The following is a 12,515-nucleotide window of genomic DNA, read 5'->3' on the forward strand; positions in this document are numbered from 1 at the left end:
CTGTTATAGAAGCCACCTGGCTTCCAGAAAAGAGAATCTCCAAGTATTAATCAAAAAGCCAGAATTTTAAACTTTCTAATCGGAGTCATTCTTCTAAGTTTCTGACATTTCTTGATTCTAGTCTTTTTGATACCAGCATAAGCCACACATACAACCTTTAGCTGACACATGAAGAGGCTGTGAGCTAAAATTGTGTTTCCTCTGCCTGTTTAATGCTACTCATCTTTTGATGTCTCTGGAAATGTCACCTCTTTGGGGAAGGTTTCCCTTGGCCTTGATATTTTCTGCAGGTAGATGAGTCACCTCATCCCCTTAACGACTATAGCCCTTTGTACAGAGGCATGGGACACCGTGGCTGTTTACAAGTTCCTTGTGATCACTGGACTGAGAGCCCCCGGAGGGCACTCAGGGCCTACCATGTGGTGCACACACACCAGATCTGGGTGAATATTTGGGACCAAATGACTGCTCAGCTGCTGAGACACTGGAGGGCTTTTGTTTCATTGCAGTATGGAGACAAAGCCCATCATGGATCTCCTCTGTTCACACCCCTGCTTCCTTACCACATGTTTTCTGAATACAAATAAAAATTTACTAAGCTGAATGGAAGGATAGAAATCTCTTGCTGGGTATGGTTCCCAGATTTATTAAACTGAGCCCTGGGAGAAACTAAGCTAATACAATTCTGAAGCTAATCTCTTCTTAAAGTCATTCCATAAATCTGATTAATGGGTCACCTTTAGACCACAAGCACAGTTGCTATATTAAAAGAAAATGCTCTAAAAGGATTGTAATTCTGTTAACAAGGCTTCTGCTGTTTGCAAAAGGACTCTTTCACAGTATAAACAAGTCTGGACCGTATGATGCATGGGACTGGGTTAAGCAACATTCTAAGGGCCCTAGTATTCAATTACATACAAGCGTATGCAAATCCTCCCCCCTACCTCCCCCCTTCCCCCCACCCCCACCTGCTACAAAGATATCATTTCTCAAATGTATGATTCTGAGACAAAATGGATACAGCTAGTGCTTGAGGGAGAAGCTTTTATCTTGTCCTGAACAAACGAATTGTCCTTTCGGATCTTGTATCCTTTGCCTAACATCCTATCATGTGTCATTGATATTTGGCAAAAGAAAATGTCCTTCAGCATCCATCAGTTAAGATAATAACTAACACTTATCTAGCATTTCCTGGCTTCCTATTCTGGAATATTTTATAGAATCAATCCACTTCAGAGTTGGAAGAGCTTCACTGATCTATAGTACAGAATGACGCCAAGTGTGTATGTTCCTAATATGTGGAAAGCAATTTACAAAGAGTCTAGGCTCAAAAATATTTTAAGATGAGTACATAAAGGTGGCATCTCCAATATCTATTCCCCTTTCACTTAGAAACTATCTTATTTTTTTCCATTTGGGTTTTACATCTTCTCTGGGTGGCACATATGCTTTCAGGGAAGCTGACTTTGTGATGAACTCTGTGGTTCAGGTAAAATTCAATAAGCATAATCCCTACTCATAGGAGTGGTTCAGGGATGGACATGTGACTCACTAGGGTCACTGAGGTGTGAGGAGGATCTGGAAAGTAAGCTTCCTTGACCTTCTAAGAATGATCCCACAAGTGCCTTTCTTTCTCCCTTTGTGAGTTACCACATATAGACGTGAAGGCTGGAGCTGTTGCAGCCATCTCACTGCCATGAGGAAAGTATGCCTGAGGGTAAAAATGATGCAGAGAGGACTGAATGAAATGGACAGCCAAGTGCGAGATCTAGGATGCAGATTCATGCCTGATCACTTGCCCATCTCAGAATATTTGTAGTGACTTAAAAACCAACAAGTCCCTTTGTTGTTTAAATTTGAGTTGAGGTTTCTGCTGCTTACAACACAGAGTATTTCAGAGGACACAACTGAGTTACACAAAATTGGATAGGCTACTTACTGAGGGTCCTGGTAGGATCAAGTATGTCCTATTTCCCAAATTTACTTGGTTGTGGATTCTGTTCTTTCTAGGATATTTCACAGGACAAGATCTAGTCTGACTCCCAGGTTTTACAAAGTGGAAACTGAGAGGGGCAACTGGGTGGCTCACTTGGTTAAGTGCCTGACTTTGGCTCAGGTCATGATCTTGCAGTCCATGAGTTTGAGCCCCACGTCGGGCTCTGTGCTGACAGCTCAGAGCCTGGAGCCTGCTTTGGATTCTGTGTGTCTCTCTTTGCCTCTCCCCTGTTTGCACTCTGTCTTTCTCAAAAATAAATAAACATTAAACATTTTAGGAAGTGGAAACTGAGATCCAGGATTTAAATGACTTTCTAAGCTGTTGTTAGTAGTCAGTCACAGGTCTGGGCTTAAAGTTTAGGCCTCCTGAGTATGAGGCCTGCATTCTTACTTCAAAGTCATACCCCATCTCTGCCCTAAGAGGTTAGGTGGTTCCCTCACTGAAGATGAATCTCAAAAGAAGAATCTAATCATTCTTTTGCAGAGATCCAGATTCCTAGGACTCGATTATAAAGCAAAGTCTGCAAATTTGGGGCTCACAGGCAAAATAAGAACTTTAGGTCAAACAAAATAGGTGTGAAATAATTGAAAAAAATATATTAGGTTATTTCACTTAAATGCCAGGTTATTTCAAATAAAAACATGAACTTCTAGCTCCTTTAACAAAATTCAGACAATCTGGCAACACTAGGTCTATATTTGCACATGGTGGCTAGCTCTGCCTTTTGATGTGAGGGCCTGGGTCCCCTTATTTGCTACAATGCCTACCATTCCCTGTCTTAATCTAACACTGATGCTGAGTATCAGTCCCCATTTATCAGCACACAGACAACATTGCTCCCCTCTTTGTATTTAGTTTATTTCATTCAATTACCTGCCTGACCCTCTAGTCAATTATTTTGCTATACTGAAGAAAGTAAAATTCCCCAAATTTCCAAGGTTTAGTAAGTTTGGAACAACACTGAGTTAAGGATGGACAGATATCTTTACTGCGTATCTTAGTTCCCCCATGGAACATGGGTTAGGAGGGCTAATGTATAATTTTTTGATCATGAGTGTCTTTTTTTTCGGAGACCACCTCTTAGTCATTATTATTCCACTGAATACACTTCAGGAAATATTGCTATTATAAAACCTCTTATGTCCCTCCCTGCCAGTGAACCTATGAACTAAGGCTTCTTTTTGCTAGGATTGCTGCCACCTTGGTTTTTCACTGTTTCCTGAAAGCTATTTTGAGAACAGAACAACAGCCTGGCATACATCAAACCAGTTCTCAGCACAGGTCAATCTAGGGTCTGATAAACACTGAGATTATCCCCAAGAACAGGCCTGTGATTCTAGGAGGTTTAGGGCACAGGATTTCTGGCAGAGCAGGGAGAATAGGATCAGGCTAATTGAGGTCCACACTCATTCTTCCCTAAGGAATCAGCTTCCTGGCTCACCACTGTGTATCTTCTCTGAGGAAAAAAAAAAAAACAAAAAAAAAACTAAGGAAAAAGAAAGGTAGCAAACAAAAAGTGAAGGTGTGGGTTGGTGACAGTCTCTTTGAAAAAAGGCAGCCTGCCAATTATTTTCCTTCTCTAGATGTTCAGTGTGCTAACAACATTCGAGACAATTAGAAAACACACACACCCTTCAGATTAACTTTTTTAGACGTGCAGTTGTGGCCCTGCCAGCAAAGAGGCCAGAAGTGCATCTGATGCTGAGGGGAGACATGGAGATTTTCGTAGAGGTGCCCTGAAGACAAATGAGTCCCTTGCATTCAATAGTCTCCCATTAAATCCTCTCACCAGCCAGCTACAAGTCGGTTACCTGCCATTCCCCTGGGGAAGAGAACCCCTTTTTAGAAAGAAGCCCCTAAATGGCTACAGTGCACACCCTGAAGCCAGCCCCTTTCATCTTAAGAGGGACAAGAGCGACTGGAGAATTTCTGCCATTTAGGGCTGATAAAGTCAGAGGGAAAAAGTCAGACAGGAATGGTGCTCCTCGAGAGAGAGATGGATATTTTCCTTATCTGCCAAGAAGTCAAGCCCTCACCTGCTAGTGACTCAATCATCAAAGGCTAGCCCACAAAGCACTCAGTCATGGAAGTCTCTCTCTTAGCCCAGACTTGACTCTCTTGCTTCTATCTTGGCTATATGTGCAGTCATAAAATTGAGATCTATAATAACTCTTATCTTCTTCTCTTTCACTGGAGAAGAATATAGATATGACTGAGCAAGATCATATCCTTTCCCTAACAACCCTGTTTTGCCAAATGCTCAATGGAACCTTTGTAAAGTGACAGCATGTATAAAATAATTTTAAATAATGTGGCAAGATGGGTGGTGTGCAGTTTTTGCTTTTGTTGGGACGTCAGAGAGGAATTATAAAGAAAACCTTGATGATGGCACTACTGTGAGTTTTACATTATAAAAATAGAGCAATTGTAGCTTGCACATTGAGCATTTACTATATATCAGGCATAGTGCTAAGCACCTTCCAAGGATGCAATTCTCACGAGCACCCCAGGAGAGGTTTCAATTTTACAGATGACAAAACCAGGCTCAGAGAGGTTGGGTAACCTGCCTAAAGTCATGTAGTTAATGAATGATTCGACCCAGGCAGTGCGTCTCCAGTTCATCTAATACAATGCTCTACTGCTCCGCTCCCCTGAAAAACAGTGATGCCTCTTCCCACCAACGGTCTCTAAATATGCTCCAGTGTGCTCATACACTGGACTAGGAATGGAGGAGAATTTATGCAAAATTCTTAAATGCTAAACACATTTGAAACAGCAAAGAAAACACCAAATAATAAAGACCTCCTAATTTTAATAAACATGGACTCAACCCTTTTTTTTTTTATGTGGTTTTTGGTTTTAGGTAATAATTCTGACATTGGAGAATTAAACAGCTTCACTGAGATAAAATGATGCTATCTCCCTATAGTATCCCCTCTATAAAAAGTAGCAGCAGTGGCAGCAGGCACAGAAAGATCTTCTGGACTCACCAGACTTCCCCAATGGGTTTTGCTTTACCTGCTATAGATGAGACATTCTTGGTTATTGATCACTTTATCAGATTTGCATCTTCGGAGGTCTTCCCAAGCATCCTTTATAGCAGTGACCGCCAGGATGATACAGATTGGTATCACACCTACCTCAGGCTGGAAAGCATTGGCCACGGGAACAAAATTCAGACCCACAATGCCCAGAAAATAGAGATTGGCAAACCGGTGTAGCTGTTCAAAGATGTTCTTGGGTATGAAGGACAACACGGTGTACTTGCTGGTCTTAATTTGATTCCCACAATAAAGCCTGTTGGGATTCTCTTTGTAGGACCATACTTCAAAGGGCAGATTGGAGATTACTATGCGTTTCTTGTCTTCTTTCCTTTTCTGCCTTCTTTTGACTTCCTTTCCCATCTCTGCTCAATCCCGTTTCTTGAATTCTCATAGGATGGCATGTGAGTTCTCCGTAAAAGAGTTTTTTCCCCTAATCAGTTCTATTGTTCAGCTGCCAGTGAGTCACGTCCCTGATATCTTTTATTTGCGTTCTTTGCTGGAAATTTCTCTCTCTTCTTTCAAAAGGAAAATTAAAAACAAAAGGCTGGTTTACAAATGCTGGGGGAGAAAAGACAAGGAAAAAGCTGGCAGAGAACAGGTGTGCACTTGTCAGGTCACTTCCTTCTACTTGTTGGGACTCCACCTATTGGAATGTAGACGTCACCCACAGGGATCTTCCTTTTCCACCCAGGCAGCTGAGAACAAGTGTGCCAACTCTAGTCATAAAACCTACCTGGTTAAGTTTTAAAAACAAGAATTTTTAGCCAAGAGCCTCAGATGCTTTAAAAATGGTATATGTTTTCTTGTTTGAGAGATGTCGCCTGTCACTCTCCAAAGAGCCGCTCTTAAATTTGGTCTCTTGAGATGATCCAGTAAATTCTAGAGACCAATTCTTGAGACTTAACCTTACTCTCAATAATACAACATTTTTGTGCTTAATATTTTGAGTGTTTACATGTGCTAAATTAAGGTTTCTAAATCTCAGCACTAGTGATATTTTGGGCTGGATGATAATTCTTTGTTGTGGAGGGGCTGTCCTGTATATTGTAAGATGTTTAGCATCATCCTTCTGCTTTTATCCACTACCTGCCATTGGCATTCTCTTCAATATGGCAACCAAAATGTCTCCAGAAAGTGTCAAATGTTTCCTCCTCGGAAAGATTGCTCTGGTTGAGAATCACTGAATTAAGTGAACTTAAGAAAATAAAATGTGACAAGAGAGACCAATCCTTTGAAAATGCTGATGAGTTTTCATAACCTATTTGGAAGCAAGAAAAGAGAAGGGTGATTTCTTTTACCTTTCATATATCCAGATGTTGGAGCAGTTGATCTTTCTATCAAGACGATATCTCTTGAAGTCTTCCATGCCATCCTTGACCATGATGAGGAACAGCACAATAGCCAATGGTAACATGGTGATTTCTCTGTGGAAAACTTCCATGGAGGGCATCCAGTTGAGAATCACCAGGAATAGGAAATACAGATTAGCCCATCTGGAAGGGACAAGAAAAGTGTGAGTGAAAACCATGGAGAAGGAAATATACTTTCCACACTATTTCTTCCCTATTGTTGGCCTTTATCAACTAAAATGACATTCTCTTTTAGGGTGATCTCGAATTATGGTAAGGGCTCTGAAGCCAGATCCAGCTATATTCAAACTCAAATTGTTTATTAGTTGTGTGACTTTCTGGAGCTTGTTTCAACTTGTGTAAAATGGGGCTAGTACTATGTACTTTAAAGGGCTCTTATAAATATTACATAGGATTATATTTGTTACATATGTAATAGAGGGTTCTCAGTCATAGTAGTTTCTCAATAAATGACAACTTGTAACGATAATTACAAAATTTAGGATGATATCTAAGTGTATATTTTGCTTTATAATTAAAATATGATCTTGCATGTATCATCTCAAAATTACGGCTTACATTTTTAACTTTGCCAAGTGCATCTAGCATCCTTTTGCCACTGTGCCTTTGCACATGAAGGTCTGTTGGCAGGGACATTCTCCTGGCTCCCTTCCTGACTTCTCTCTGTTTTTACCAAGTTAATGCATTCTCTTCTTTCAGATTATTTCAATTGTCACTTATTCCTGGAAGTCTTTCCTGACTTTCTTAACTAGCCCAGATCTCCCTCTTATTTACTCTAACATCACCATATACTTCTTTTTAGAAGTATCTATTTAAATTCTAATTTGACATCAGTTTATATAATTCTTAAATTTAATGTCTGTCTCTTTCATGAGAAAATATAGTCAAGACTATGTCTCTCTTTTCCCCCTCATGTATCTCTAGCAGTGAACACATGGCCTAACACAGTAGAATCTGATATTTATTGAATGAATGAATGAATGAGCAAATGAATGACAAGTCTTTTTAAGGTACATGCATTTAGATATTAAAGGATAGGTAACCCAGAGGGCAGCATCTTTGTTTCAGAAATACTGGCAAATACTTGGTTAAAGCGTGTATCGTTTGGCCAAGTGATTGTGTACCTATGAAACTGCTCAAAGAGATTCTGAGGCAGGAAAGTGAGAAAGGTGTATTTGGTTGTGCAGATTCTGTTGCCAGAGTATCTCCTGGTGATCTCTGCCCAATCTCGGTGGCACGTGCTGTTGTTGGGGAAGACGATCCATTGTTGTGTCAGGTTGTAGCTTTGCCTCTTCTTCTCTTCAGACAATAGTGGTGTGGCTTCTGATGGAGACTGGGGGAGGCCATCTCTGACTCGCCACTGCCACCGGTGCCAGGATGAGTCCACTGAGAGTGCCATTTCTGGCAGCAAGCTATGGTCTAAAACAGACACATGAAGTTGTTATGGTCAGAAGAAAATATATGGTATATTGGCTCACCCACTTGTTCACCCATCCAACCAAGGTAGATTATGGAATACAATGTGAGGAAAATAGGTTCAATCCCTACAAACCACATGTTTAAGAGTGAGAGATGTAAAGCAAATAATCATATAAATATATAAATAATATACAACTAACACTGTGACAAGTACCATGAAAGCATTTAAGGTGGGGGGAAGGTGCAGATGACCTTGTTGGGCCTATCAGGAAAAGTATGGTCCTGTGGGCTATGACACCAGAGGTCAGAATACTATCTGTGGCTTGTTCCTAATGCTGAACTGTCTGTTTACCTTCCTGGTCTTCAGTTTCCTCACTGTAATATGAGGAAAACTAGTCTTATTCTACTTTTTCACGAGCTTTTTGTAAGGAATGAAATTGATAGTATATAAAGTATGCTGAGCCATGTCTTAAAGGGAAAGTGTTCCCTAGCTATAAAATTTTCAGGTATTGGGTACTGATATTTTGAAGAACCTCATTTGTGATCAGAACCTCATAGAAGAGTAATAGGTGGTACAAAGGAGATAGTTTCTTTCCTAGAAAACTTTGGCCTGAGGTGACTGGGCTGTATAGAATGTTGTTCCATGAACACCACCTGTTTTGTTTTTTTTGTTTTAAATGTGTTGATTGGGGGTGAGGGTGGGAAACCCCTTCCTTCCTTTCCACTCGATTTAGTGGTTTCTGAAACTGAGCACTTATTCAGATGATCCTCCTAGATGATGGACGAATGCTGTGTTATTTAGGATATTGCCATTTCTGAGCTCTTTTAATGGAACCTATAAGCAAAACTTTAAGGTTCCCTCTAGCCATTCTTACTTAAGTCCATGAAGGATATTATTCAGACATACTTTGAAAGGTTAGAAATTGTATATAATGGTGCTTCTCACCTAGTAGGCTCACAGGATGATTTTCTTTTGAATAAAAGGATGAGTAAACATCAGATATTATTAATCTTATTATGAGAAACTCCACCTGTCATTGAAAACATAATCCTTTAAAGGAGAAAAAGTTCCATTTCTAGTTTAAGTGATAATATTTTACTTTCCTGATGCCCATATGATCGGACCCTTATCATAATTCTCCTCATGACTTTAATCAATCCAAATGATTTTCAAGCCACAGGAGCTCTTCAGAGTCTTAAGTGAATCCTTGTAGCAAGCATGAAAAAATAAATGCAATTACTGATGCCCATTATTATGTGACCAAAAGCAATATTATGACATATGGTAAGCCAGAAATAATATTGTATATCTTCTTTCCCATTTTAAAAAATGTCCCTTTCATGGATTTTTTTATTATTATAAAAGAAAAGGAAATGAAAAGATAATTCATGAATAGAGTTGAAAATGCAAATGAGAAATCTTGCAGTGGCTAATGCCATACATAACAGACTTCTCTCAATTTTAGGTTATAAGAACTTCAAAAAAGAAGATTGGGTTGATATGGGAGATGCAGGTATTTTTGGTGGGGTGGTTTAAAAAGTTCATTTATTGTATCATATTCTTAATTTTATTTTAGTTGTCTTTACTTTTCTTAACACTGTAAAATAAGTTTTCTTAAAAATAAAGCACATTCAAAATGGACGCCAAACTAGTGGACGTAAGTTTGATGAGGAACTGAATGTTTCCATAGTTTCAAAGTATCTTTCTCCCAAATCATTAATTACAATGGCCACACACACAAAAAAATCACGTTGCAGTGAAGTAACATGGCGGATACCACCTTACCCCAGAGATCAAAGCAAATATCACCAATATGGTATAACTTGACATTCTGTGCCTCCTGATATGATGTACCAAGGACATGGCATCATTTCTGATATCACAAGGAAATATTGAAAAACTTCAAACTGGGGATTATTTTACAAAATAACTAGCTTATGTTTTTCAAGTGTCAAAAATCAAAGAAAGGCAGAGGAACTATTTATGATTAAAAGAGACTAAAAAGATATGGCAAGTAAATGGATCCATCTTGGATTGGATCCTGGATTGGGGGAGATAAAGTAGGTATAAAGAACATAATAGGACAATGCATAAAATTTAAAAATGAACTGAAGATTAGTAATAATATTTCAATAATGTCAAAATTCTCCATTATAATAATTACATTGTGGTTATGTAAGAAAATGTTTTTGTTCCTAGGAAATCCATCCTAAAGTAGTTATGAGCAAAGGGGCAAGTTGTTTCAATGGCTTAGAAAATAATGTACATGTTTGTATATGTGTGTGTATACATATGTACACATACACACTTAGCTAGGTAGGAAGGTTGTGCGAGGGTGTTCCAGGTAGAAGAACTGGCTCTGGAAACACAGTTCATAGGAGTGTCCTATAGAATACATGAAGTGAGGGACAAAGAACAGTCACAGTTGAGGATGGAGGCACAGACAAGGACCAGATGGCCTGTTAAGGCTATTTATTATGCTCAGAGTATAAAGGAGTCCTGAAGAGTTTTAGGCAGTGAAACACATGACCACAGCTGTGGATCCCACGCTTTGTTCTGGTGGAAGCACACAACGATGGACTGGGGACGGGGGCCAGGAGAGGACAGGAAAGTAGCTCATTAACCCATTGCTTCCTCTTTCTTCCAAGTAAGCTATTTCTTTCCAAAATTGGAACAGGAAACAAAGGGAGATTGTGCAATCCTTCGATCTGAGGTGTGGTTTATTGCTTTCATAAAGGGAGGGACATGTCTGAAGAATCTCTCCAAGGTCTGGTCACTGATAAAGTCTCTCATTCTAATTTTCTGAAACGGTACCTCCCACTAACAATAAACTTGAACGTATTCTAGTTTTACTAATTTACACTCAGATCCTTCTGGCTTGAAGTAGTAATTCTTTCCAGCACCACTATCATTTGCCCCTGGGCAAAATGTGCTCTAGATGGTAGGGGGGTACATTTTTATTTTTTTCTTTTTAATTTTTTTTTTACATTTATTTATTTTTGAGAGACAGAGAGAGACAGAGCACAAGTGGGGGAGGGGCAGAGAGAGAAGGAGACACAGAATCCGAAGCAGGCTCCAGGCCCTGAGCTGTCAGCACAGAGCCCGACACAGGGTTCGAACCCACAAACCGTGAGATCATGACCCGAGCTGAAGTCGGATGCCCAACTGATTGAGCCACCCAGGTGTATTAGAGGGGTACATTTTTATATGGTGGGCCATTAGCCTAACATACTAAGTACAGTTTACTGACAAATCCTGTTCTTGCTCTCAACTTTCTCCATCTTGCCTGGCCCACATTCCAATTAATCCCATTTCCCTTTTTTATTTTAATGAACCGAGTAAACCCCATTTTTGGCAAATTCTACTTTCACTGTTAGGGGTCAACCAGTCTTTCACTGAGCCAAAAAATACTTGTTGAACTCTTGTTTTGTACCAAATGAGTAAAGCCTATACATCTCTTTTCTTCTGGAACTTGCACTCTAGTGAGACTGACAGATTATAAATAAACACTCATAGAAATAATGATACAGTTGATCCTTGAACAACATGGCTTTGAACCACATGTGTGTGCTTATATGTGGAATTTTTTCAATGCAGCATAGAACTGTAAATGTATTTTCTCTTTCTTACTATTTTTTAAATATTTTTTTCTCTAGCTTACTTCATTATAAGAATACAGTATATAATACATATACAAATTATGTGCTAATTAACTGTTTATGTTATCCAAAAGGCTTCCCATAGGTTATTAGTGGTTAAGTTTTTGGAGAGTCAAAAGTTATATGGGGATTTTTGACTGTGTGGGGTGCCTGCACCCCTAACCCCCACACTGTTCAAGGGTCAAGTGTATACTCACCAACTAGGATAAGTGCCACAAAGGAGAACAGGGTGCACTGCTATTACATAACAGAAGGATGTGACCTTGTTGCTGATGAGGTGGGGCTTGAGCTAAGATCAGGATCATCAATGCGAGGTAACTGGATGGGATGTGTGTGTTTGTGTGTGTGTGTGTGTGTGTGGTGTTTGTGTATGTCTGGAAGTAAGTGAGCATTCTAGAAAGAAGCCACATTTGCAAGTGCCCTCTTAGCTAGAGCAAACATTGATTTTAAAAATGGAAAGAAAACTGAAGTAAGGCTAGAAAGCAGTAATAAGTGGTGACTAGAGAATTACTTTACCTAAAGGTCCAGTTCTTTAAAAAGTTGCCTGGGGGGCTGTCAGTTAAGTGTCCGACTCTTGATTTTGGCTCAGGTCATGATCTCATGGTTCACGAGTTTAAGTCCTACATTCAACTCAGTACTGTCAGTGGGACCATGAGAGGGATTCTCTCTCACTCCCTCTCTGTCTGCACCTCTCCTGCTTGTGCTCTCTCTCTTTCTCAAAATAAGTAAACTTTAAAAATACTATAAAATTATGGGGTGCCTGGGTGGCTCAGTCGGTTAAGCGGCCGACTTCGGCTCAGGTCACGATCTCGCGGTCCATGAGTTCGAGCCCCGCGTTGGGCTCTGTGCTGACAGCTCAGAGCCTGGAGCCTGTTTCAGATTCTGTGTCTCCCTCTCTCTGACCCTCCCCTGTTCGTGCTCTGTCTCTCTCTGTCTCAAAAATAAATAAACGTTAAAAAAATTTAAAAAAATACTATAAAATTAAATGTAATCTATATTTAGATTCTTAATAAATAGTACACTATC

General features: G+C 39.7%; 1 protein-coding gene across 2 annotated transcripts in view; it reads right to left on the reverse strand.

Moving 5' to 3' along the window:
• ATP10B (ATPase phospholipid transporting 10B (putative)) overlaps positions 1–12,515 on the reverse strand; it is a 264,814-nt gene that overhangs the window by 105,627 nt on the left and 146,672 nt on the right. The window contains exons 2-3 of one of the 2 annotated variants that reach the window (XM_058722392.1): positions 7,535–7,829; positions 6,339–6,533 (exon numbers count right to left, since the gene is read on the reverse strand). In XM_058722392.1, the coding sequence (XP_058578375.1) occupies positions 6,339–6,533; positions 7,535–7,829 (490 nt within the window). Of the gene's footprint in view, positions 1–5,014; positions 5,731–6,338; positions 6,534–7,534; positions 7,830–12,515 lie in introns of those variants that run through there. The other variant, XM_058722400.1, reaches the window with a different exon arrangement.

This window comes from Neofelis nebulosa, chromosome 1 (assembly GCF_028018385.1).
Source record: "Neofelis nebulosa isolate mNeoNeb1 chromosome 1, mNeoNeb1.pri, whole genome shotgun sequence".
NCBI lineage: Eukaryota > Metazoa > Chordata > Mammalia > Carnivora > Felidae > Neofelis > Neofelis nebulosa.